Source organism: Cebidichthys violaceus, unplaced genomic scaffold (assembly GCF_023349555.1).
Source record: "Cebidichthys violaceus isolate CVI_PGR_0920_01 unplaced genomic scaffold, fCebVio1.0.p SCAF_33, whole genome shotgun sequence".
Taxonomy (NCBI): Eukaryota; Metazoa; Chordata; class Actinopteri; order Perciformes; family Stichaeidae; genus Cebidichthys; species Cebidichthys violaceus.
The window spans coordinates 1705057-1731550 of record NW_027176517.1 but is presented as its reverse complement, the minus strand read 5'-3'; the positions used below and the strand labels follow the sequence as shown (position 1 = coordinate 1731550).

Below are 26494 nucleotides of genomic sequence, written 5' to 3'. Positions count from 1 at the left end.
GTTGTTACAAATACGATCGACGAAGTATTTGATCGTGTCTTCTGAGCAGCCACTCTTTAAAACAACATGGTGCGTATTTGCATGCTAATCTCACCTATCGCAGCCTCACAAAGCACAGTCAAACTCAGAATTCCTGTCAGATGTGAGGTCCTTTTTCCCAAAAGACAAGTAACCACCTCGCCAACAATAATTGAAAGGCCTTCAATTTCTCCCGTGCTAGGTAGAGGTAGAACCATGTTTTTTTTTTTTACCAGCTGCATTTGAATGGCGCTAATCTATGCATCAAGCAGCAGCACTCAGTCTGCAATTGGTAGATAAAGGCAGCTGGCATGCTCCGAGGCCAGGCTGAATATCAAAAGACTTCAGATGAAGCCCGTTCCCTCCAAAAGAGGCGCCGAAAGCAGCAAGACTCCATCCGTGATTACAGCCCGCCCGACCGCGGAGCCTCCGATGGTGACTCGAGATGAGAAAAGATTGCGCTATTATTTAAAATTGCTGGAGAATTACAATGTTTTTCACTACGGTGCAAAGCAATCCTGCGAGCTGGAGGTAGAAATAGCACGAGCTTATTCATCAGCAACACTTTGCTTTAAGTCCCTCTATGTAGCTTTCATAAGCAGGGAACAAATTACCATAAAAAGGTGTTTTAACACACTATCATGAAGTTGTTTGAATTTGTATGTATAGTGTTTGTCAACAATTTAACTTCTCGTGTGAATTGCTTTGCACCACGGAAGAAAACATGGTTCCCAATTTATGTTCTTAAAGGTGGTACATGAGATTCACTTTGAGCTCTTGCAGACGACATATTTTGCATCTGGCAATCAGAAGACCTGGATATGAGCCTCCTTGTGAGCGACATACTCTGTGCCTCGTCCACTTTAAATCACAACAATGTGCCCCATTGTTCCTCCTTTACAAGAAGCAGAGAACAACTGTTTCAGATAGACGTTGGTGCATTGAGTCTCTGCATTGTCCATAATAATAATAATGTGTGCTTTCTGTTCATATGTGTCCTTTGCTGACTCTTAGCATGTGTTTCTGTGACATTGCAGGGAGTTCGGCCGCTGGAAGGTGAACAGCTTGGCCCTGGAGAGACAAGAGAACAATGGCTTCTCCTTGCCGCTGGACCCCGAGTTCCACCAGACCATTAGGCAGCTGGGCAGGAGGCCCAGTCTCAGCGCCATCACTGACAACATCATCAGGAAATACGGAACCCACTTTCTGCTCTCCGCTACACTAGGAGGTGAATAAATTACGCCTGCTTGTATTAACCTCCGTCAACACGAGGGGGAAAAGAAGTGTTTAATGGTGAGATTTAGGGCACACATGTGACCCAAACCCAAAACAAACATGGCGAGGAACTTAACCAGCGCTGCAACTTGGGGAACCAGGCAACTAAAGTGTATTTACTAAGTGTTTAACTCTCGAGATCTTTACTTTGGTGACCTCTGACCTTCTCCAGTTGAACCCATTGAACCGTCTCAGTGAGGCAGCGATGACATTTTAAGAACTATGTGATGATCAAACGAGTGGAAAGGGCTCAGGGGACTCACCGTGTTCTCCGTTGGTAACGTCCTCTACTTGTCCATCCTTATGGCCGCACCCTGTCAGCTGTCAAATGAAGGGAATTGTCACGAGAGTAATCTTTGAAAAGAAGTCTTTGTTGTGTGCTCAAACGACTAAATATTTGATTAAATGTTGTCTCAGCTGTGACTACGGGGTTGTTTGTGCTTGTTTAAGCCCACATTCCCCGATTCAACATGAACAATCTGTGTTTGGAGTTGTTAAGCAGAAATGTCAGCAGATCCCTTCACAACAATAGACGTGAGTTAGCCAGACAACTGTAATGCGCAGCGAAGCCCCCGTGGCTATCTGCTGCGCCGTCTCCTCTCGGCTCCTCCGCTGGCTCCCTTTCATCCCTCGTCTCCTGTGCACAAACTCTCAAAGCAGCCATGAATACCAACAGTATTTAAAATAGATTGGAAAGGCAATCGAGAGCATCATGAGTTGCAATTAAAAAAGTGCATCAGTTAAAGCGTGGCCTAATATGACCTTGCTTTAGGCCAGTGTTAAGACCTATACATATATATATATATATATATATATATATATATATATATATATATATATATATATATATATATATATATATATATATATATGTATATATAGGTAGTTTTTCTGTCTGCAATGTGCTTTATCTAGCAAATATTGCTAGTTTTGCTATTTGCTATTGTTTTGCTTGTTGCACCATCATTAAGGTAATTATACAGTTGTACACCTGTCATTGTACTAGTGTTGGATACACATGGTTGTTGACAGATTCCAGGAGTCAACAATAGACAAAGTGAGTTATTAAAATGGGTCATGTTCTCCTCACACTGTGGTGGAGACAACCTCTATCTGTACGTGTGTTCTAATGCCTCTCCAAGATCAAAAGCACATTCCCCATGAAGCGGAATGCTGTTAGAACGGATTTCTCCATCGACCTTCCGCTCCCTCCACCGTTTGTCAATACGTCGTCCTCTCCAGGCTCCGGCTCCGTTCGGATTGAGAGACTTGTTCCGCGGAGCGTCTCGATTTTGTGGCTCAATGTATTTGCCGGTGTGACTGTATAATGAGCGCTGGCAGGCGTTAATGGGTTAATGTGTATCACTACATCGCTGAGGACATGGACAGGTGTGTGTGTGTGTGTCTGCGTTCACAGCGGGGTGAGTCAGTAATGAAGTGTTGTGCATGTGTCTGTGTGCGTATTCACAGGGGAAGAGTCGTTAATGATCTTCGTGGACAAGCGGAAGTTGAGCCGGACGTCTGAAGTGAGCGAATCCAACGGCACGGCCGTGACCCTGGAGGCTCTGCACCAGCTGGCCGCCTCCTACTTCATCGACAGGGAGAGCACCCTGCACAAGCTGCACCACATCCAGATCGCCTCCACCGCCATCAAGGTAAGAAGCTGCTCCGTCACAAGGAGCGGGGACTCGTCTGTCAGAGAGTTAAGCTGCCACCGCTGTTGGATTTTCTCTTCATTTGCAGCCACTTCACGGCGACATCGTTTAAATTAGCTTCCGTCTCAGTGCATAAACGTAATTATTCTATTTTTCAAAAACATGGGAAGTGGTGTTGACTAGCTCACTCACTGCAGCATCAATGAAGTCATGGCCGGTGTGCAGCGTTTCAATAGGAAGCGTACCATCAGCAGGTTTAGCTCATTTTAATGAGACAAGCTATTATTGCCTCCTAATCAGGGTCCAGCTTTTTTTTATTTTGGCCTCTGTGGGTTTAGTCTTTAGGATTCAGCTTACACCTCTTCAACCATTACATTTTACTGGCAAACATTATAGACGGAGTTATTAATAAGTGACTGACCTACACGACACTGCAGTTTATATAAAACAATATAATGACAACAGCATTTTATGGGATCTTTACTGTGAAATATTGACTCGTATTGTTTGACGGTGCATGCAGCCCTGCTGCGCTAATGAACGCCTTAACGTCCACAGAGTTGGTGTGTTAATTCCTCTGATAGAAGCCTTTGATGCTGTCTGGACTAGACACAAAGACAAACAAAAAACGAAATATTGTTTACAGTAAACATATGTTTTTGCTGTTGTTTTGGAGAGAACAATGTTGCTTGTGATTTCCTCTGGGGGGAAAAGTATTGGAACAAATTAAGAAAATCCCTCTAGAGTGGAAAGTACTTACCAAGTACTTGCCAAGTACTTTCCACTTACTACCAATTACTGTATGCTGGCGACCCGTCAACAGGCCCTCCATGGGCTACCCGGTCCTGCTTCATATGCAGAATGTCATCATGCTGCAGACCAATAAAACATAATCTTAAGGACATAAAGCAGACCGAACCCTCTATAGGGAATGATGAACTTCCATTTTTAATTAATGAACCCTTCGTGGTGAATGCATTTTAAGACCTCACGTAATGTTTCATAGGTTTCCTCCGGTCACTTAAGGAGCAAGAACTCCTCCAAATAAATATTCCCACGGTGCCAAAAAGGGGAAAATGATCGAAACCTTTCTCTGCCACTTCGTAAATTTACGGCGCATTAGATCTGAAAACCATCGGGCAAAATGAGTCCGCAGTGGTTTTACAGTCTTTCTTCTTTTTTTAGTAAAACCAGGAAACTGCCTTCCCCTTGTTTGCACTTCTAATGCTGCGCTAACAGGGTGCTTCATATTTATGATACGTTAAATTAAGCATAGCGTCCTAATTGGCTAACAAGTATTAATAATGTATGTTCAGACAACATGTATTAATTTTGTTTTTCACTTACCTCTGCTTACTTGAAGCACTAAATATCTCCGTCGGCTACGTAGGGATTTTTCTTACGACGTCTCTTGAACTTACTTTGGTACCAGAGACAAATCCGTCACTTTCTGCCATGAAACAAACGTTTGTCCTTCCATCGTCCCTCTGTGGAACACCACCCCCCCCCCCCCCCCCCCCCCTTTGTTGTGGACAGACTCAGTGCATGCCTGCCGGAGGGCTTTGTCACTTTAACGTGACTGTGTAGCTTCGGAGCATCTCCTCCCTGCTGACCGGCCCGTTCTCGTGAGGTACAACTAACCAGAAGCTTCCAGTTCAGTTGCTTTGCTCAGCTCAGCTCTGTTTGTCTGAGGCTGTGAGAGAGGATGTATCAGCATTTCTCAGAGCTATATTTACAGTGACAAGTGAATTTAGCTGTTTTAGTTTCTGTGCAACCTCGAATTATTGCGTGCTGGAAAACAGGAACCGTGAGTGAGCTGCAGCATGAGGGTAATGTAACATATACATAATATAAACCTATAGAATATGTCATGTGAAAATGCAACGTCCTCTTTGATCCTTTCGATCTCTCTCTCTCTCTATCTGACGGGGTGAAGCATTGTTTAAAAGAAAGAAATAGAAGCGCATCTTGCAGCGCCGTTGGCTTTTCCTCAGGGCACCCGTGGGTGCCACTTCACGCACTTTAGAAGCCAGAGTCCCACAGCATATAAGGCATTCCTTGCAATGTATGCACTTCATAGCGCTTTGATAGGACATGGGAGTAAAAACGTACACATGCAAACTCAATGAGCAAAGGAAGAGATGAAGCGAGCGGCGCCGCTTGCTTCGCTCTTTCATCCGTTCACACGCTCTTCTATGGAACGGCATGCTATGCATATCAAGATATGCTTATGATGTAAATATCACCATGCATCTTTTACTGTTTGCTACCTTCAGGGCGTGTTCATTCATCACTCTGTCACTTGTTATCAGGCTGAATTAATGGAATTGGCTAGAGTTTGCCCTTCGCGCCGGAGACTGAATTCTCTTTGCTTTCTGAGGAATCCTTCTCCTCAAATGGCTTTCATGTGTCTACACCTGCTGGTGGTAAACAACAGATTAACGTCACGGAATAATATCAACAACGTGCAAAAAACACACGTCTGAGACACTGTCGGCTTGTTTTGTGTGCTGTGATTGCACCGCCTCCGGGGGTGGTGCATCTAATAATACAAAAAGAAATATTACCACTGCAAACACACCCGACTAACAGACCCCATTCACTGTTTGTAAGTTGAACTGTATTTACATTAAAGTTCTACTTTTTGTCGCAATCGGCCAGCGAAAACCGTGAATCTCCAAAAATACTTTGAGCATATCTTCTGCCTCTACTCGACTCTCAATGTACCGACGGCTGACCCAGCAGCTTGTAGCTAACGGTGCTAACAGCGCAAACAGCAGCAGCAGTGCTCACACTGTTGACCTGAGGCGGAGCCTGTCGGTGGGGGCTAAGTCAGCGCGACGACCCCCATCAGTCGGGAGGGTCGTTATCAGCTGCGTCTGCCGCTTAGAGCAGTGAACGAGCGGCGGCGCTTTGCTAGCCGGTGGGGCCCGCTCACACGCACTCACATGGTCGCCCCGCCTGTAAACAAGGCACATAGAAACTGGGATTGAAGACATTAAGAAAAACCGGCCACCCTTCCACGCTCCTGGTATAGTATTCTGAGATACCAGCTCTCGGTTTTCTACTACTTTACGTGCCAAGATTGCACACGGTACACGCAGCGGTCGTTAACACAGCACTGCGTTGGAGAAGCAGGGCCTCTATCCTTCTTTCTGACTGTGGAGCTAAGTTGCTTGCCTTTTTCTGAGCCGCAGCCCATTTTTCATCGAACTCCTCCTCACTGATGCCCCTCTATACAGTCCATCAGAGATAAAACTGTACACTCTCTAAAGTGAATTGGCAAGAGGACGTCGAGCTGATTTGGCAGCCTCCGCCGAACCAAAGTGCTGCTAAAAACCCGTCTGATTGAGATGAATAGAGAAAGAGCCCTCTGGGGTGTATTTGTTTGTGAGGCATTTTCAGGTGACTGATGTAAAATAATTCACAACCTCAGCTGCCTTTAATTTCCGAACACGGGTTGTTTTTTTTACCTCACCCGATGAAGACGGATGCCAAAACAAAGCTGCCTTTAAGAAGAGCCCCGGTCCCCTGGTTTCAAGAGATAATGCAGTTTAAATAGCAGGAGTGCCTGGCCCGAAAGGCCTGGAGGACTCGGTGCAGCGGCACCGGAAAATAATCAAAGACGGGAAAAAGGAGATAAGAGTGCAAGAAAAAAAAAACATAGTGCGATGAATCAGCCCCTCAATTTCAGTAATTTCCTCTGAGAGCCTCAATCATTTGTCAAACATTTTGCGGCATGAATTAAGGTGTCATGTGCGACTGCACAGAAGAGATGAGACCAGGACAGACGGGCCTTATTTAGCGGGCCTTTAAGCCCAGGACCGGGCCGCTGCAGTGACGCAGGACATGCTGCATCGATCAGCGAGCTTACCTTTTCCATTTGCAGCCGCGGCTCCTCCGTATTGAAGATTCATTGAACTAAAGTTTTTGGGGGAGAATATCGTCGACGGGGAGCAGAAGTGGTGAGGGATGTTTGACAACAATTTGCCTCCGCGAGCCTCGAGTGTTCAGTCGGCCGAGCGGCGATGCGCTTCGTTCGTCGGCGTGGAAGAGAACCACGAGTAAGAGAGGAGCTTCAGAAGTCAGATAATGGCTGCTGAGAACACGGCTCTCTGAGTTCGGGCCAGTTTTGATGGCAGGATAAACAAAACAAAACGCTCCGTTATCACAAGCGAGGATGAATAATTCATTACTGGCAGATTTGTTTTTTTATGTTCTTTGCGTCTTCATTATTCAGAAAGGAACATAAATGTGCTTCTCATTGTCCTTTCACCGCGTCTTCAACCCCTTTGACCTTTAACGGGATCTTTTGTTCCCTTCCAGATCAGTGTATGCTATAAGTAGATGAGAGCTCCTGGTTTAGTGGTTTTAGTCTCATATCTGACCTCCAATGTCAAGAATTTCACGTCTTCCGGCTGTTTCTCTTCAACCTGCAGCTGGTTCAATGAAGTGAAAATGCAGAATTAGCTCATTTGGCCTCTTTTCAGGTGACTGCTACTTCCTGTGAAATAGCACTGCTTACTGTAGCTCCCCTCGGAGCGCGTCGGTGAACAAAACACCGCATACAGTATTAAATTCCACTTTCTTCCACCAAAGGTTCGCCTCTGCTCCCTTGTGGCTTTGAGTGGCTTTATTTATTTTTTTTCCCTCCTTCACAATAATCTCGTTCTGATGGTTTTTTTTTTTCTTGCCTATAGTTTAGAAGCTTATCCCTCCGCTGGTTGACATTATAGTGTAAGCCAGTGCAACAAAGTGGTCTTAAAACATGCATGGAAAATCCTCAAAGACTGAATAAACAGCAGGAAAACGCATCTCAGATGCAAATGTGGATTTGCACATCTACGGCGCCGCGGTGATTAAGCCAACGACAATTCTTGAAGGTGCAGCGAATGAGGCGATTCTGAAATGAACCGTGATGTTCATGAAACATTAATGCCGTCTTGTGCCTTTTTTTTTTCTTCATCTTCTTCCAGCAAGCAAAAAAAAAAAAAAAAAAAAGTGCCGCAATTTAAAGCTCATTGTTGTTCAATCTGACAACACGAGCTCACTAAGTGACATTTTATGCAGTTTTTTTTTTTTTTGGGTGGAATTATTCATACGAGGAATTTGTCGAAGTGATGAATCTCCATCGGTGAAATGCTCTCACCTAACTGGTCTTCTAATAATATTAAAGCCTTACATCTTTAAATAATAGATGTGCCTCAGAGCCACTGAACCGTGTTAACAGGCTAAGTGCTGCGCTGCCCTTCCAAGGCCTCACACCAGCAGTGCAGAGCCTCTCCTCCCTCTGTGCATTATGCACGACGAGCATAATCTCATTTCGGTAAAACCGGTGTTTTAATTGCCAACTTGTAGCGTCATTTAGTTGTATCGTGTTCATTTCATTAAATTTATGAACTATAAATATTCAGTTCTAGCTTCTCAATGAAATCAGACATGATATCTTACTTAGTGTAGTTTGAGGGAGAACATGATAATAAATTAGTTTTATTTTACGTTTCTTATTCATTATTGAAGATGTGTTTTTGTATCATCCTGCTTTCTATATTTGCTGCAGTTGTTTCCCACATCAAGCCTGTTTGAAGTGGAGAGGGTTCTAGTGGGATCACTGTATCTGACAACATCTCTCTCTCAGAGTTCAATCCAGGCTAAGATGCCAAATCCTGGCTCTGGCTCTCACCTGCTCCAACAGTGAGAATGACTCGTCCTGAGACACTCTGAGAGTGGAACTATGTCAACTTTCCAAGCAGCGGTGTTTCCCGGAGTGTCTGGCAGCAGTGCAGAGCTACTTTTTCAGTGTAATGTGAAGCTAAAAAAAGGGGCTGACTTGGGGAATGCTTGCCTGCTGCTTGAATATACAGACTGGTGGGTTGGATTACAATGGAAAACCTGAATAAATGAATTACGAAATAACACAAATAATGCTTCTATTCAGGGCATGAGGGCTCAGGGAAATATGTTTGATGAATCTCATATACTACGGCATTAACAGTCATCAGATCTCACCTCAGTTGAGCAGTTAAATGAGATGTAAGACGCATCTTAGATGGATGGATGTCTCTATACACTTACATGTATACCCGTATTTTCGACAGTATTTTAATGTGCGTCTTTGTATTGACTTTGTATGTCTTTGGGAAGAAGAGCATGCGTTCCTCTGATAGAGTTCCAGAGTCAGTCGGTGCCGATCGACCACCTCAGACGCGTTGTTGTTGATTTTTCCAGTGATTTGTCAGCCTTCTGTAGTTGACTCGTTAGCGCTCCCGTTTCCTTGCTGAGGGGCAGTACTGTCTACGCCCATATGAAGATTGGGAAGCTTAGCGCTAATCTGATAGGAGTTTTATTTATTTATTTATTTTGGTTGCCGGCTTAAAAGCTTGCTTCTTCAAGGATTCTGTGAACAATGGTGATCTGCAGAAGACAGACAGCACAGTAGGAACACGGCTCTCCCTTAATGCAGAACCAAAATGGGCACGAGGCTTTGTGAATTCATAAGAATTTCTGTTTTAATATGATTCATGGTTGCTCCGGCACTGAGTCAGTCATGATTTTTATTTGTCATATTGTGATTTAAAAAAAAAAAACACACACTCCTTTTACCGTGGTGAAATTAATTTGCATCCATATAAGTCAGCCCGAAAGACATTTGAATACGCTAAAGATTTTAGGACTCTAGAGGTTACACCAGATCTATTTTCAGGATTAATTAATTCTAAAGGAGCATTTTTAGACAGTGAGAAGACATCAAAAGGCAAGCCTAGAGGGCAACGTGAAGAAATTCATAGTGATAAGATAAACAAGTCACGTCCACGGCGTGTGTAAGCAGCGCAAACTGCTTATTCTAGGAAAGCCTTTAAGTGCAATTAAATGTTCCATTAAATGCAGCTGTTAGTTATTCCAACACAGTCAGCACAATTATCTTGCACTCAATTATGGCACATTAATAATTCCCCCACCAACTGATCCATGTCATTTGCATATCACATTGTTGGAATCACTTGTATGTTTTTCCCACTTTTAGCGCAAAAAAAAAAAAAAAGCCTCCAAAAAAGCCCCGTGGGGTCTTGAAAGTGGTAAAATATACAAAAATGATTTTTTTTCTTTTTGGGGTCGATTTCTAATAGAGAAGGCTGACTGTGCACACATGCTCTGCTCCACTGGGTTCTTTTTGCAGATGGTCTCATTGCTATGCATAGAAAAGCCATCTTTAGATTTGCATTTGGTCAATTTTCCCCTTTAAGTTGGACATCTGTCTGTGTTAGAAATTAATCTGTGGATCCCTACGGAGGCTGCTCGGATTTTAATTAATTGTGTTAACGCATCAATAATAAAAAAGAAGAATTGAAGTGAGTTGCTCTCCCTCTCCCGCGTCGCTCCCTCTGCCCTTCCTGTCTGGAATGATGATATTGTTGTATTCAGAAGACAGCGTTCAAGTAATTGTAAATTACAAAGCAGTAGCAGAGATGATGGTCGTGGCCGGAGGCGTCAAGTTGTCCGTCTGTCCGTCCAAATTTTGCACAAATGCCCACCAAACATAACGATGGACTGACTTAAGTCAAAGGTCACTTTAACCTCACGTCCATCCCATGAGCGAAGTTCATCAAACTTCCTCTTGGACTGAAGAATGAACTTATTCAAATGTGATGATCAAAGGTCACTGTGGCCTCACAAACACACTCAAGAATTCATGTGCGAACTGCAGAAGTGCACTATTCTCCCTTCTAGACAACAATGTGCTGTAATAAAAAAAAACATTAAAACTCTGAAAAAGATGAATGCAGACAATTAGCTCAAAATGTCATACAATTGTGCCAAAGACCAAATTAAACTCACCAAACTTTTATAATAGCAGCGGCTATTTCCGTTAGCGGATAGCTCCATTTGCTGTTAAAGGTCAGCCAAACACAATGTCCAAATCAAAAGTCAGTCCCTACAGCAGTGTTACTTGCAGTTCCGTTAGCCGTTAGCGGTTAATCAAACACGCCGCAAACAGAGTAGCAGGCGGAGAACGGAGATGCACCGACGGTATAAAACAGGCCGTAAAATGTGTTTTGAGAACGCGTGAGTCGCCACAACCACGGGAGGTCCGGGAGCGTGCATGTGTGATTGGCCACCCTGAACCATGTGCCGTTTGCTGGAGCAAAATGCGAGATTAGTTGTGGACAGACGCAGAGATGCACACTCACAGGCATAATCTCATGATTTTCCTGTGGTTTTAAAGTATCTAATGGGATAAAGGTAATGATATGTTGGACAGACATAGATGTAAACTTCAACTTGACAAAGGCATACCAAGAGGCAGTTATTCTACTTTAGTAGAACAGAGCCCCCAGCTTTTTATTCATCCTCACGTCTCTCTGAATTTAGTTTCCTCATTGACCTTGTGGATGTCAAAAGCCCGCTGCAGTAGAAGTCTTCCTTCTCCTCCTGGCTGAACACTACAGTTGCTGTCCTTAATCTGGCAAGGAGATGTTGTTACTCGGATTGGACCTTTGGGAAAATTATCAAAAGAAGACACCGTCACGGTGTTTGGCAATAATTCGCAAGTGACAGCGAAGGAGATGGATTTCCCTTCCGGTTGGCAGTTCATCTTTGCTGCTCGCGGAGCCTGAATATATGCATGCTCCAAATCAGTCTTTTGTCAAGGATGATTGAGCTGCGATTGTGAACAATCTAACCGTGAGCTGAGGAGGAGAGGATAGATTCTACAGCGTCGGTGTTTTCAGCACAGATACGGTGTCGTGTCTTTGAGCCTTTTCTATTAGTTGCATCTTTCAAAAGTGAACTCGCAAGATATCGTAACGCCTCTCCCAGAGGGTGTCGTGTTTTCACACCTACACGTTTGTGCCAATTACTTTCTGTCGTGTCCAGGCTGTGTGTCTCTTTGACCTTCTGTATTAAGACAGCTTACTGTATTTCCGGCTTCATTTAGCTTACTGTCCAAACTTGGGGGCAATCGTCAGGCTCTGCAGCCGACTGTGTTAACTGAGGTAAGCTTGCCTTGCTTTGTGTGCATGTTGACCTTTGCTCTTAGAGTCTGGTCACACCTGGGTGTAATAAAACCCATAAGCAGCAGCTCTAACTAAGTTCACCCCATGAGAGAGAGTCTCTTCCATGTTCTTCTATGAAGTTGTGTGATTTGGGTTACAGTACAGTTAGAAAGAAGTATGAAGTATGGACAGACGTGCTGTTAGAGTTAACATGACATTAACCCCATTAACTCATTTTAAAACCACCATCTCACCACAGGGCCCTTTGCATGAACACGGTGTTAACAATACTGCCTTTTTATCCAGCACAACTCATAGTGGCTACACAGACCGGCTACGTGGTCAGCCTATTCAGTGTTCAAGAGGAATACCATTAGTGTAATATGTTGCTGTGCTTGCACACTTACTGTGTTAAAAGCCCCTTTTTCCTACCATGTATCTTAATGCATTAGTCTATGATTCATTGTGACAGCAGAGTGTAGCCTAATGGCTGGAGAGAAATTGAAGCAGTCTCCATAAAAACAGTTGTATTTTTGTCATGCGTTCTTTGCGTTACCGTATCCAGTCAACCCAAATATGGAATTATAACGTTTTAATTTAGATTCTTTTTTTTTTTTTTACAGCCAGCAAAGAATGAGCCATGAGCTTTAATAGATCACCCGACTGGTAATATAGATAAACCCATTCAGCTCGAGTGGAGCTGCGGATCAGTTATCTGCCTGAACGGCTTCAAAAGCATCATTTCTTCCAGAGAATTATTTCCTCCTGGATCACAGAAGCTACTTTAAAATGTACAAAAGGAAGACGACAGGTTCACTCTGATGTTTAATAAGTAAATACAAGAAAACAACAGATGCTGTGCAAGAAACCTAATCTTCTACACTGGTAGCTGTGCTGTCATTTAGTTCTTGCATTTGACGATCAATGCTGAACTTTCTGCTTTTATTTAGTTTTCAACACCGGCGGTAAAGGTAATGGAGATTACAGACCAGGTGGAACACTCAGATTATGATGATTTCATGAATTTAACCAAGCTAACTCCGCAGCACAGACACAAGGACACCGGTGATGTTTACCGGTAATTCAGACAAACAAGCGGCTTCTTCACAACCCAGACAATCCCCGCTCACAGACTGCCCACAGGCCTCTGCATGGACACGTCGTTCTTCAGATAGACAGGCTGGTGGGCAGAGTCGTCTGCATGTGTGTCAATTGATGCGATTTCTTGTTTTTTCTTCAACTACGCCTACACGGCTGCACCTGCTCTGAGTTAATTAACCTGACTCAGAATAGGTGTGCGAAATTAGGTCCCCTTCACCGCCTCAAGCTGGTGCTTCCAACACTCCCGACAGAACAGCGCTCGTGACCAGACCTTCTCTCCGGCGCTGTTCTATTGAAGCCGTCTGATGTGGTATACATCCTTCAAACCTACAGGAAGTGTTTTCCATTGCCAATTATGTGCAGATAGCTGTCGTGTGACAGATTGTCAGATGTACAAAAATGCCATAACGATGCATGGAGTGTGGATAAATAGAGTGGCCTTATCCTCTATGCAGGCTGGCTGCTAGATAACTCTCTCGGTGCCAAACCAGCAACTTCTGCCAACTTGTTTGGTGCTTCACTTAATGTGACTGAACCGTTTCCTAGATTTATACAAGAGTGCCCCTTGGACAAGAGGAACTCATGTTAGTCAAATGCGTTCAGTTTTTTAATATCCTCCAACCCTCAATAGATGCATTTGGGTGTCGTATATGGTCACATGGAGGCTTCACACGTCCCACACAGTCGCATGGTGAAACCTGCTCTGCACTCTTCTCTCCTGCACTACATTGTCAGGCTGCCATTGTGCAAAACTGCACTCTTCAAAAGAGACTCTGACTTGATTGAAGTAGTCACACCTACTGACAATAATAACCCTTTAAATTGTAGTTCTGTCTTCAGCTCCACAGGCACACCGAAATTGCGAAAGTCACTTGTTTCACCATGTGAGCTCCCATCATACATGTTTGAGAGGTTTGTGTCGTGTGCCGCCGATATAGGAAATAAAACGAGTCTCTGTAATCGTGCTCTGTCAGTCCTTATGCCACCAGTAACACTCGCCGAGAGTCGAAAGGATATTAAAACACAATACCCACCGCAGCCGCGTCCTGTTCACCCTGCTGCCGTCTGGCAAGCGGTACGGAAGTATCAGCTGCCGTAGCAGCAGACATCAGAGCAGCTTCTTCCTCAGGCTGTGAGGCTCCTAATCTCATCCTCCATCCTCTATCCTCCAACATCTATCCTCCATCCTCTATCCTCTATCCTCTATCCTCCATCCTCCATCCTCTATCCTCCATCCTCCATCCTCTATCCTCCATCCTCCATCCTCCATCCTCTATCCTCCATCCTCTATCCTTCATCCTCCATCCTCCATCCTCCTTCCTCTATCCTCTATCCTCCATCCTCCATCCTCCATCATCTATCCTCCATCCTCCATCCTCTATCCTCTATCCTCCATCCTTTATCCTCTATCCTCCATCATCTATCCTCTATCCTCTATCCTCCATCATCTATCCTCTATCCTCCACCCTCTATCCTCTATCCTCTATCCTCCATCCTCTATCCTCCATCCTCTATCCTCTACCCTCAATCCTCCATCCTCTATCCTCTATCCTCCATCATCCTCCATCCTCCATCCTCTATCCTCCATCATCCTCCATCCTCCATCCTCTATCCTCCATCCTCCACCATAGAATATAGTTTCGCTGTAGTGTTTTTCTTATGTTGCAACATCGGACTACAAACTGCATTTGTTATGCAACTCTGTGTTCGGTTGGTCCACCACTTTAGTCCAGACTAAAATATTTATTATATATATATATATACATATACAGCACTTGTACTGGTGTGTGTGTGTATATATATATTATTAATACTATTGAATGGATTGACAATCATTGTACAGACCTCTATGGTCCCAGGAGGATGAAATCAGCTGACTTTGATCCCTTTGTGCTCTCATAGTTCCACCATGAGGTTCACATTTGGAGTGAAATTTCTATAAAACTGTTGGACCACATCACAGGATGAATTGTAATCATTTCATAGAGCCACCATCAGGTCAAAATCTGAATTGATCGAGTACTTCATCATACCCTCATACAACGGTTGTATGATACATTTTTGTTCCTCATTGTTTGGGGGAGGATCATGATGATTATATACTCTGAAGTCAGACTTTTTGTGCTTCACATGTGGAACTTGGCTAATTGTTGTATATCAGAGTTTCTTTACAGGTCTTGAGGGGTACTATATCAAACAAAGGCCTTTCTGTGTAAAGCAGTGTGTCGCTCCAGAGGGAGTCTTGTACAATCTGCTAAATTGCCTCGAGTGATGTTACTTGCATTGTGGGTAATGTAGGCGCCATGCTTTGACATAAAGATGAAACGTATCAGGTTGTGCTTCATTGATTTTAATACTTTTTTGTACATTGTGTGTTTGACAATGCAACAAAAGTGCAGCGCTAGTGGTGGAGTACTCCACCGATTCAATAAAGGTTCCCAAACTGACGGGTGATTTATTTTTTATTTTTTGCCAATCCTCTCATCACACTTCAGTAACTATACTGCATACCTCGGGTAAAAGTTTGCACCGAGTAATTACATGAATCCTCAGGCGGGTGTGTAATTGAGTAGGACATGCTTACTCTAGCATCACAATAGACCTCAGCATGGTATGGGTGTCAGGGGGCATTGTGATGGACAAACACAACGTGGAGATGAATTTGACAGATGACACCAGGACTTACTCATTATGCTGTAGTCCAGGGATCCAGCCCACAAGTCCACCACGTTTTTTTCAGGTCCGGTCTAAGCGATAGAACTGAAGAGGAGATCGTGAAGGGAAAGGCAGTTAGTCACCTGCTTTCCTCTCTCTCTCTCTCTCTCTCTCTCTCTCTCTCTCTCTCTCTCTCTCTCTCTCTCTCTCTCTGTCTCTCTCTCTGTGTACTTAAAGCCATCAGTGTGATGTTTCTCAGTGTTGTCATGTGCCTCTGTTTTCCTCTCTTCAGGTGACCGAAACAAGGACGGGCCCTCTTGGATGCAGTAACTATGACAACCTCGACTCTGTCAGCTCCGTTTTGGTTCAGAGCCCTGAAAATAAGATTCATTTGCAAGGTTGGGCATTCATAATTGAACTCCCCCAAATTTCTGATGGAATTGTCGCAGTGTCTGTTCCCTGGCAAGCTTATAACTGCAGCATGAGAGTGTCAGAACGAATTTAGCTTCAATCACTCTTTCTTTTCTTTTCTTTTTTTTTTTTTTGCCATGCATCCTTTGCCGGATTCTCAAATGAATCCCAGGCAGTAATGATTCAGAACAAAAAGTAGCAGCGCTGTGCAGTGAAAATAAAACTTTAAGTGAATCTCAGCATATTGCATGTGACGCCAAGCATATGTCAAGCGTGGCAAAAAAAAAAAACGAAAATGAAAATGAGTGTCGGCCTTTTGTGATTTACAGATGTAGCGTACAACAGACACTCTAACACATTTTTTCTGCAATAGCTAAAGTACTTACAGCTCCATATTCATTCATCTGTGTGACATTTCCATGTTGTCGTCCTCGCCATAGGCCTCCAGGCCATACTGCCGGAGTACCTAAGGGCCAGGTTCGTGCAGGCAGCTCTCAGCTACATCGGCTGTAATGAGGAGGGCCAGTTCGTGTGCCGGGACAGTGACTGCTGGTGCCGCTGCAAAGTGGACTACCCGCAGTGTAATTGCCCCGAGGTGGATCTGAGGGCTATGGAAGCCAGCGTGCTGAAAATCCGAGATTCCTGGAACATGGCCAACCAAGACTTTGAGGAGTCAGGTCGGTGTTCTCCTTCTTGCGCTCATTCGTTGGCTGCGACCCTCACACTGACGGCAATTTAGACTCTATTGTTAGAGGAGCCGATGTGCAAAAAAAACAACAAAGACGGAAAGGCGAAGCGAGGAGCAATTACATCCAATCAATGTGATGGGAAGGCAACGGTACACAGAGGTGCAATTTACAAACCAGCATCTTGCAAAATTATAAGAAAACAACAGAGAAGAGCATTTCATGCCTATTAGCTGAAATGACTGAGATTTGATGAATTAGTAAAGTCCCACTGTTATACATTCTCACATGAAACCTGTTTGACAACAAAATAATGGTCTGTCTCATAAATGTAAGGCCCTTTTACATATTTCTAATTGCTTTTTGGTACGTTTTGATGATGCAAACACCGTTATTAAGCATGTTGCAGATGATGCTACACAACACAGTCAGAGGGATGAACTAAATATTACGTCATCTTACAATATTGTTATATTATGATATTGAGAAATGTCCGTAAAATCATTTGAGTCGCTCATTATAGATACACTTTTGATACAGCGAGAACTATTAAAGGCAAACATTTATCAATCTGTCTGCTCTTCAGCATTCAAACAACTACCGTCTGCTGCCATTCGAGCCCGTCTGTGTGCAGAAATCGCATCGTGCAAATCTCAATTTTTAGAAAATGAAAGAGCAGCATTGCCAGTCACGTGACTACAGTAGGTCACCGTCGGCGATGCGGTCACATTGAGGTTTTTCAACAGCGAAGGGGAAGCCGTCCCGCCTCATAAACACACTACAGTAGCTGTAGTCTGTTAGCCTATGATGTAGCCTGTGATGTAATACTCTGCAGCTGAGTTATAACCACTTTATCACCTAATTTAATGCAGCTCACCGCTGTGCTCGAGGTGTTCACTCGGGGATCATTGTGAGAAAACAATCCGCGCCAGCTTTCAAACACGCTATCTGCAAAGTGATTTTTATTAGCAATCAGGCACACTGAAATGTTACACCCTCACAGCGGATCGCACGTTTCACCCAATGCTCCGACAAAGCTCCGTGTTCCCGTCGTTGTTTAAACCGTGAGCTGCATCCACACACCCCGAGGCCGTCTCGTCTCTCCCAGCCCTGCCTTGAGCTGCTCTTTGTGCCCCTCGCTGGCTGAACATGTCATTACGGGCGACATGCTCCTGCACTAAGGGCATCGTGATTAGCTCACAGCTGGCAATGACTTTTAAGCAGCAAGGTGCCCCGACAACTGCATTAAATAAAGAAAAATAGTTCCCTTGAACCCCCTGAGGATCCACTTGTGTATTTGATCTAATAGAGAACATCAGCGACTCATAATCACGACTCGGATCGTCAAATGAGGTTTCTAGAGTCGCGATTTGCTCGGACCTTCCACTGAATGATGCTTGAATTAGAATCGGTATCTTCATTTCCTAAAAGACGGACGCTTTTTTCATCGCTTTGTACAATTGCTTGGTGATCTTCAATTTTCGGTGAGTAAGTAAATAAGTCTTAATGGTAAACTGAAACACACAACAGTCTAATATCCACTGACTGGAGGGTGCAATATGTAGCAAGTCAGGGGATACAATACGGACAAATGAGATCTTGGTTAAACATTATAATACAACTAAGACGGATCATTTTTTTAATTTAACCTCATAATCTGCCAAATAAGCCTCTCGGTACACATCATTACCCTCCAACACCAATTCAGATTTAACAATGCCCACAATGTGTCTGTTCTTCTGCCCCTTCAGGTCTGACAGTGGCTTCTATTTTTAAAATCACACCAAAGGGGGGGGGGTGCTGTTACCTTAGTGGGTTCAGTGGCTGACAAGATAATAGTGGTTGGACAGAGAGTGGGTTTCCAGGAATGAGCCATCGTTGTCTTGGTGATTTAATAACGGTCGAGCTCCAGCAGCAGCTCGCCTCGTTTCAACCTTCCGCTAGGAAACGCAGCACCGTGAGCGGGTTTAGCCACTGTTAAAGTGCTGGACATGAAAACACACACGGGTCAACGGCGATCACCCATAATGCATTTGACAATGGTTAAATAAGATGGAGGAAACCAGAGCGCTGTCTCTTTAAGAGAGACGAGGTCCTATGTAGAAGCTCCAGACTGTGGCACGCTTTGCTCCTCAGGAGGATGTCTCTCATTTTGGTATGTAGGACATGGAAAGCCCCCCTCGACCCCAGACACCCCTGTAATATATTTTACTACAAGCTGTTTAATCAACTTATTAATTTCATAGGAACCTGTTACACACCTTGCATAATCACCGAGGAAGCCATTGGCACTTAATTGGTTTTCTAATCAGATGCTATACCGTCAAGATACCGTTAACTAATTACAAACAGTAAAGTCACTTCTCATCCGTGTTGAGCTTTGCATTGATTTCCCATATAACAAATGATTACAATGGCGATGGTGTTGTTATTGAATGTAATCTGTTTGCTGCGCATTGTGTTTGCAGCAGCTCTGAAGGGACGTACAGGATATCATCTTCTGTGCTACTTGTAATATTATATCACAGACTAACCAGCAGAGGAAGCCCTGGAAAAGCTGTTGGCTATTCAATAAGTTGGCTTTTTCCTATTAGCATAGGCATCAAACAGTATCACTCCCAGTTCGGCCAGCAGCTCTTGAGCACCTGTGACCTCTGCAAAGTTCTCTCGTTTGCTTTGACACGGTTAGCCGAGCGGAAGGAAGCGAGCGAGTTAGAAGTGTTCGCCTCTCATCTTGCGTCTCCCTTCGCCTTCACAGATGAGTTCCAGAACTTCGTCCGGAGGCTTCCCACCTTCTACGCCCTGAACACGTCCGCCATCCAGTACTTCTGGAAGACGGAGCCGGCCGTTCACCAACGCTACAAACAGCTGGAGCTCAGCACCCAGCAGCTCCTGAGCAAAGCGCGACGCATCGTCAACAAGCTCTTCACCCTCAGCAAGAGGTGTCGAACTCAGCCCAAAATGATTATGCTGAGGGAGAGGTGAGAGGCTGATAAGTATTCCTGCTGACTTTTCTGTTAATACGGATGTGTAAGAGTGTGTGTGTGTGTGTGTGTGTGTGTGTGTGTGTGTGTGTGTGTGTGTGTGTGTGTGTGTGTGTGTGTGTGTGTGTGTGCGTACGTGTGTGCAAGCCAGCGTGTGGTTGTGCATGTGTGAAAATGAGGAAAAAAAAAAATCCAATGCCTGCAGCCACATCACAAGTTCTTTCAAGCAAGCTGTGAACGGCAGTGCTCATTTATTTCCTTCAGCCCACTCTGTGCGCAGCGCTTTGTTATCCCCTCAACTATGCATTATGCTAATAATACATACAATACGTTAGCGCGTTGATATTCAACTGAGGTCCTACAGAAGTGAGCTACAGTGTCACACCTGAAGACTTGGCTGCACTCCCGGCCCAAGTCTCCTTTACATCCAGGGAATCAAAGCCATCGTCCTGTGAAATTAAAGTGTGCAGCCTTTTAAAAAGGAATATGCTAAGTTTGGAAGTTCTTCCTGTTGGTTAACTAGTCAAGAGGAAAAAAAAAGTCCTCTCCTCAGTAGATCATTTGATCTTGTTTTGTGTCGTATAGTTTGCCAACTCCCAAGCTGATTTAGTCGGTGCAGCTATTTCAGCCATGTTTATTTCAGGAGCAGTTTGAGGCGAACACTACATCTCTCATCGCCCACCGCCGAATAGGATATAATCCCCGTTCATTCATTTTACCAATTACCTACAGAATCTTATCAGACCATACGAGAGGCATTGTTAACCTCAGAGCTGCTACAATTTCTAATTTTCCGCCTTTGTATTGAACGTTTAACAAAGCCGATTCCAATGTTTCAGCAGCAAAATGGCCATTTACAGCCCACTAAACAGCCAAATTGCATTAGTCCTTACTTACTAACAGACTGCACCGCGATGTTACCTGCTGTTAGAATGAAAGGAACGCAGCGCCTCTCATACGGTGGGAGAAAAAGGTCCCACAGGTAATAGCCTATTGTTCTGATGTATCACTGCACACTGACATCATACGGAGGAAACTGCATCTCAGAAATGAAACGTCTGCGTCTGATAAAACAGTTCACTGTGTGTGAGACTAAAGCCACATCCAGCCACAGACAGACAGAGACTTGCTGATTAATGCAACACTACTTCACCCTTTTTGTTCCCTGTTGTTCCTGACTTTGAATGGCTCACAGCTCTCCAGTCCAGTGTGATTTGATGATTCAGTAATAGTGGTTAAACAGGCCGTCATATTATCCGTTTACTGCAACAGTTTTACTCATCTCAAACATTTCCATAAAGAGCTAACATCAGGCTATTTAACATCAGCCTCCTGTGGCCCAGCATGTTTAAATACTCTGCTCTTCTTCATGTGTATTCATTTCAAGTGTTTCCTTGAGTACTTGTTGTCCTGTTGGATGCATTTAAAATGGCCGGTACTTTTATTTTGAAGGGGCGATGCTGTTCGTAGTAACATTCAATATTTCTCAACACTTTATCTGCAGCAAATTTAGGGAGACCAGTGAACGGATATTTTGGATTCTGCTGTGTAGTAACCTGGTGCTCTCAAAAGATCTAAGCAGCGTCTGTGTTTCTTCTTTTCTGTTCATAATAACGCGGTTCAAAGCCAAGCAGTTTGACAAAATAAATACTGCATTTTCCTCTATATCAAAATCCTTTTAACTTTGGAATGTAATTTACAAACTTTACACAAAACACAAGCTCCATAAAAATGCACATATTTTTTGTTCTACACTTAAACAAAATCGAATGATTTCCTGAATTGAACAGATTCTTTCCGTATTGTTTTTTGTCTGATGAGTTCATGGAGGGTTTTTATATTTTTTCCTCCTTTTTGTAAAATACATATTCATTGTTTTTGCTTTGCCTCATATCAGTTTCTACTGTAACTCCCTCGTAAAGCCTTGAAAGATAAAGAGAGCATGCTGTTTCGGTTTCGAGCTGCACTGTCGGAGAACACAAGGTGTCCGCATATCAGCGATGGAGCCGCACGAAACAACACGTGATGTTGTGTTTTGCTGTTCATAAATGGGAGCGCCTCCTCGGTGGAGGAAAAAAGTTTTTGCTCACTCGCTAAATCCGAACGTGTAGCAGGAGCAGAAAGTTAGCGTCATGTCGATCGGTGTGAAATGAGCTGACAGACAGTGAACAGATTGCGGAGCGAACACCCCGCTTCTCTTCTGGGCCGCGCCGCACGCTACGCCTCCGTGACAGTTTACGTGTCCTGCTGACACGACGCGCTTTCTGACGGCGGGGCAGCTTCCCCTCTCCCGCTGCGCACAGCCTCCGCCGTGGAGGTGAGACATGCACAACTGACTCCAACTGATGAGTTTCAGAGTAGCCGGGTACTGTTGAGACTGCGAACACACTTACGACTCCGTCCTTTGACAAGGTTTTGATGTCGGAATATTGTATTAAAGTAGCTTGTTTGAAGCGCTTGTGTTTCTACAGACTCCATAAGAAAAAGAACACATATAGACAGTATACTGGTGGCGGTTTTCACCTAGCATATAGTAGCATGATGTCATCACATCTACATAAAGATGAGATCCAGTAGCCCCAGTTAGAGTCTAACAGTGTGTCACTTTATATTGTGTTATTAAAGGTCTATGTGTCTGTTCTGTACTTCATATCCAAAGTATCACAGTCTTCATTCGTCAGATTCGTTGGAGAGAGGCTTTAGTTTTAAATGTATTGCAAAATGTGTTCTACCTCGGTGACGGTGCTGTGTGTGTGTGTGTGTGTGTGTGTGTGTGTGTGTGTGTGTGTGTGTGTGTGTGTGTGTGTGCGCGCGCATACATTCACCACAAAGTCACCACCAAATACTGCCGTATAGTATTTTGTTCCTGTGCAGAAATGCGACAGGAGGTAGAACTTTATTTTGAAATGCTGAAACGTGCCTCGTCTGTTTGCTCGAAGCCGAGCTTTTGAAACTGTGGAAAGAAACTCTGCTGACTTTTAATGGCTTTGATGTAATATTCATCACTGGAGTTAAAATGCTCAGTGCTGCACACTCTAAGCAGCCCGGCTTGTAGTTAGTCAAACAACTGTTGTATTACTCCTTCAAAAATACAAATTTATTTTAACGTACATGACTTATTCATGCACCATTGTTTGCCCTAAATTAATTGAGCAGCTGCACATGAGAACAATAACAAAACTGCTAACACTGCTAGAGCACAGGAGAGCATTCATGAGAAGTGACAGATGTGGAACAAAGACGGCGAAAGACTGATTTATGGCATTATATGTTTGTCATGAAGCCCATCTGCTTCTCTTTATTTTTACCAAACAGTGTCCTGGAATTTTGATTTAGAGTTTGTGTCTCAGAATAAATGAAACTATTATACATGAGATATTTCTGTTTTCATCCGAGACTGTGTTTGGAAGAAGAAGAAGATGTTTGGTATCTCCAGCACCAATCAAAATGAATCCGATTCAAGTTGTTCTGCTTTCAGCTTCATGTAAAAACAATCGGCCAGCTTTGAGTGCTAAACTTAAATATATTTCCAGAAGGATTTTATCAAAATGTGAATGGACCGTGTAGATGTGCACTTGGCTGAGTGGGCGTGAGTCTCTGGGGAGTTTGAAGCGGCACAGAGCTGTGGAGGACGGTTGACCTTCTCCCATACTGCCCTCGCCTACATTGTTTTATCGGGAAGCTGACAAGGGAGATATTAAACCTTCGCCGAGGTTTCTTTTATATATATATTCTCGCCGTAACATAGAAACACACATCGCAAACCCATGATACCGCAAGCGAACAATTTTTAGTGCGGGTTTTATATACCGGGAGGATTTATTTGGTCGCCAAACACTTTGTGTGTGAAAAAATAGTTTCATGTTCTTGATGATAATCAAAAAATCAATTTTATCCTCGTTTTTACTCAGGTACCTTAAGTACATTACAATTATTCCCTTAATTTGTTTCTGGACAAGCCTCTTTTTCTTTTCGTGAACACTTTATTTTATTACATAGATGTATTTATATCTGCAACCCTTAAATACTGCACTTTTCCTCTCCTGCAGGCCCTTCAGCTACTGGCTGAACTACATCCTCTCCATCATGTACTGCAGTGAGAACAACCACATCGGCTCCTACCTGGAGGAAACCAGGAGCTGCTCCTGCCCCTACGAGCACCCCCCCTGCCAGGGTGTGATCCCCTGCACGGTGGGGGAGGGCACCTCGTGCGCCTCCTGCTCCTACGAGAACCGCTCCCGCTGCGCCACCTGCAACCAGGGTCACATGCTGAGCCAGGGCGCGTGCCGCAACGAAGTGCCCGACTCCACCGATCACTACATCGGCTTCGAGACGGACCTGCAGGACGTGGAGCTGCGCTACCTCCTGCAGAAACGAGACAACCGCATCAGCATCCACGGGATCTTCGTCAGCAACGACGTCAGGCTTAATAACTGGTTCGACCCGTCGTGGAGGAAGAGGATGCTGCTGACGCTGAAGAGTAATAAATACAAGTCGAACCACGTCCACATGCTCCTGGGGATGTCTCTACAGATCTGCCTTACCAAGAACAGCACTCTGGACCCCATGCTGTCCGTCTACATCAACCCGTTTGGGGGGAGCCACTCTGAGAGTTGGATCATGCCCATTGATCAGACCAACTACCCAGACTGGGAGAGGACTAAATTAGACCTCCCCTATGACTGTTACAACTGGACTTTGACTTTGGGCAACAAGTGGAAAACATTTTTTGAGACGGTCCACTTTTACCTCCGGAGTCGGGTCAGAGCGCCCTCAAGCACCGGGAATGGAACTGTATATTATGAGCCCTTGGAGTACCTGGAACCGGGGCAGAATCTAGGCTACATGAAGATCAACAGCATCCAGGTGTATGGCTACAGTATGCACTTTGACCCAGAAGCAATCCAGGACTTGATTTTACAGCTGGACTACCCATATACTCAGGGATCGCAGGACTCCGCCTTGCTGCAGCTGCTGGAGATCCGGGACCGGGTCAACAGGCTCTCCCCGCCTGGAGCTCAGCCTCTGGACCTCTTCTCCTGTCTGCTGCGGCACCGGCTCAAACTGTCCACCACGGACGTCGCCAGGATCCAGGCAGCGCTGCAGACGTTCAGCGCCAAGCAGCCCAACTCCATCGAATACGAAACAACCAAATTATGTAGCTAATAAGTGGGCAGGCGGCCAGCTGCGCAGACGGCAGAGCAGTTATCGCACGGTTAAGAGCAATTCTGGAGCCGAGCGACGGACATTTGGGGGATATTTTCACCGTCGTCGCGGATTTCAAGAGTGCATTTGAGATCCTCATGTGAGCTTTTCCTATAAATTTGTACAACATTGTAGAATTAAGGAGGATTTCACCAAACTTGCCTCATAGCTTTTTTTTTTTCTCTCCTGATTGAAATATTAACTCTGACGGTTAGTGATATGAATTCAAAGCTCTCCCACCACGGGTGTGTTGCCAGTGTGCTGACGTTTGTAGGTTGCATACATTTGAAATTGCTCTCATGCGTAAACAAAAGCTTTTGCTGATGAAGTATTACCCAAGCAATGTTATCATCTTACAGATATGAACATTTCAACACCAGCATGTTTTTGTTTGTTTGTACTTTGCCATCACGTTTATTTCCCAGGCTCAACAATAAACACACATTTCCTGTTTTACGATCACGTCTTTTAACCCGGCGCGTTACGGGAACCTCCTTTGTTTTAAGCGTTCCATTCATCAATGAACTCACTCCTTTTTTTAACGCTGTACTACACAGTTTTGTAAGACAACAACAAAAAAAAAAAAATAAAACCGCATAAATAAACGAAATGAATAAATAGATGCTGTATTACTCCAGATTTGCAGATAAGAAAACACAGTGATCACAATATATGTTACATGTGCTTTTATTTTTATAATGCTGTTGTTTGTGAATCAAAAGAAGTAAAAAAAAAAAAAAAACTGTCTATAAAATGTATAATACAATTTGTTAATACACTAAATAAAACAAACTTTTTATGTGTGGTCTATAGATGGTTCACTTTTCATGGAGGAGATACTTGACACACACACACACACACACACACAGTATGCTTACCTTGTGACTCATGCCATCAGTGAGGAGTTTATTATGTGTTGGTGAGACGGTATGCAGAGGACAGAGGACAGAGGACCTTCATCACTTCATTAATAGAGCTTTCCCTGATATGGGATGTCAAATCTCTGGGCCTTGTTTATGGACTGTCGTGGATTTGACACACGCCTGACTTTTTCATACATGCATAAATCCGATGCATATCCGACCACTGACCATGCGACCGCTGTGAGGATGGTCATCACCAATAACCAATGTGTTTCTATGCTGCAGGTGTAGAAACACCTCTCTCTCTCTCTCTCTCTCTCTCTCTCTCTCTCTCTCTCTCTCTCTCTCTCTCTCTCTCTCTCTCTCTCTCTCTCTAAAAAAGTCAAATTAAGTAAATTAGCACTCGAGAAAATGTGTAAACTGCAGAGACCAACCCAGGCTTCACGTTCCAGCTCAAACAGGCTCCGCCCTCTACTGGCCTCTCCTCCAATCAGAAGCATTGATTGACAGACGAGGGTACAGGTTGTAAACATTTAAATTGGCTCGGGGGTTCAGAGACGCATACCTTCACAACGAAGCGGCTCCGTTTACCGACCGACTGGCCGCCGTGGTTCTCCCGGACACATCAGGACCGTCCGCCCCTGGAGG

General features: G+C 44.2%; 1 protein-coding gene across 1 annotated transcript in view; it reads left to right on the top strand.

Annotated features, from left to right (window-relative positions):
- Positions 1-25795, top strand: part of LOC137883543 (BMP/retinoic acid-inducible neural-specific protein 3-like) — a 41020-nt gene extending 15225 nt beyond the window's left edge. The window contains exons 3-8 of the mRNA XM_068725073.1: positions 1056-1246; positions 2764-2948; positions 15990-16095; positions 16549-16785; positions 19553-19775; positions 23828-25795. Of these exons, the coding sequence (XP_068581174.1) occupies positions 1056-1246; positions 2764-2948; positions 15990-16095; positions 16549-16785; positions 19553-19775; positions 23828-24944 (2059 nt within the window). The 3' untranslated portion in view covers positions 24945-25795. The remainder of the gene's footprint in view (positions 1-1055; positions 1247-2763; positions 2949-15989; positions 16096-16548; positions 16786-19552; positions 19776-23827) is intronic.
- The last annotated feature ends 699 nt before the right edge of the window (positions 25796-26494 follow it).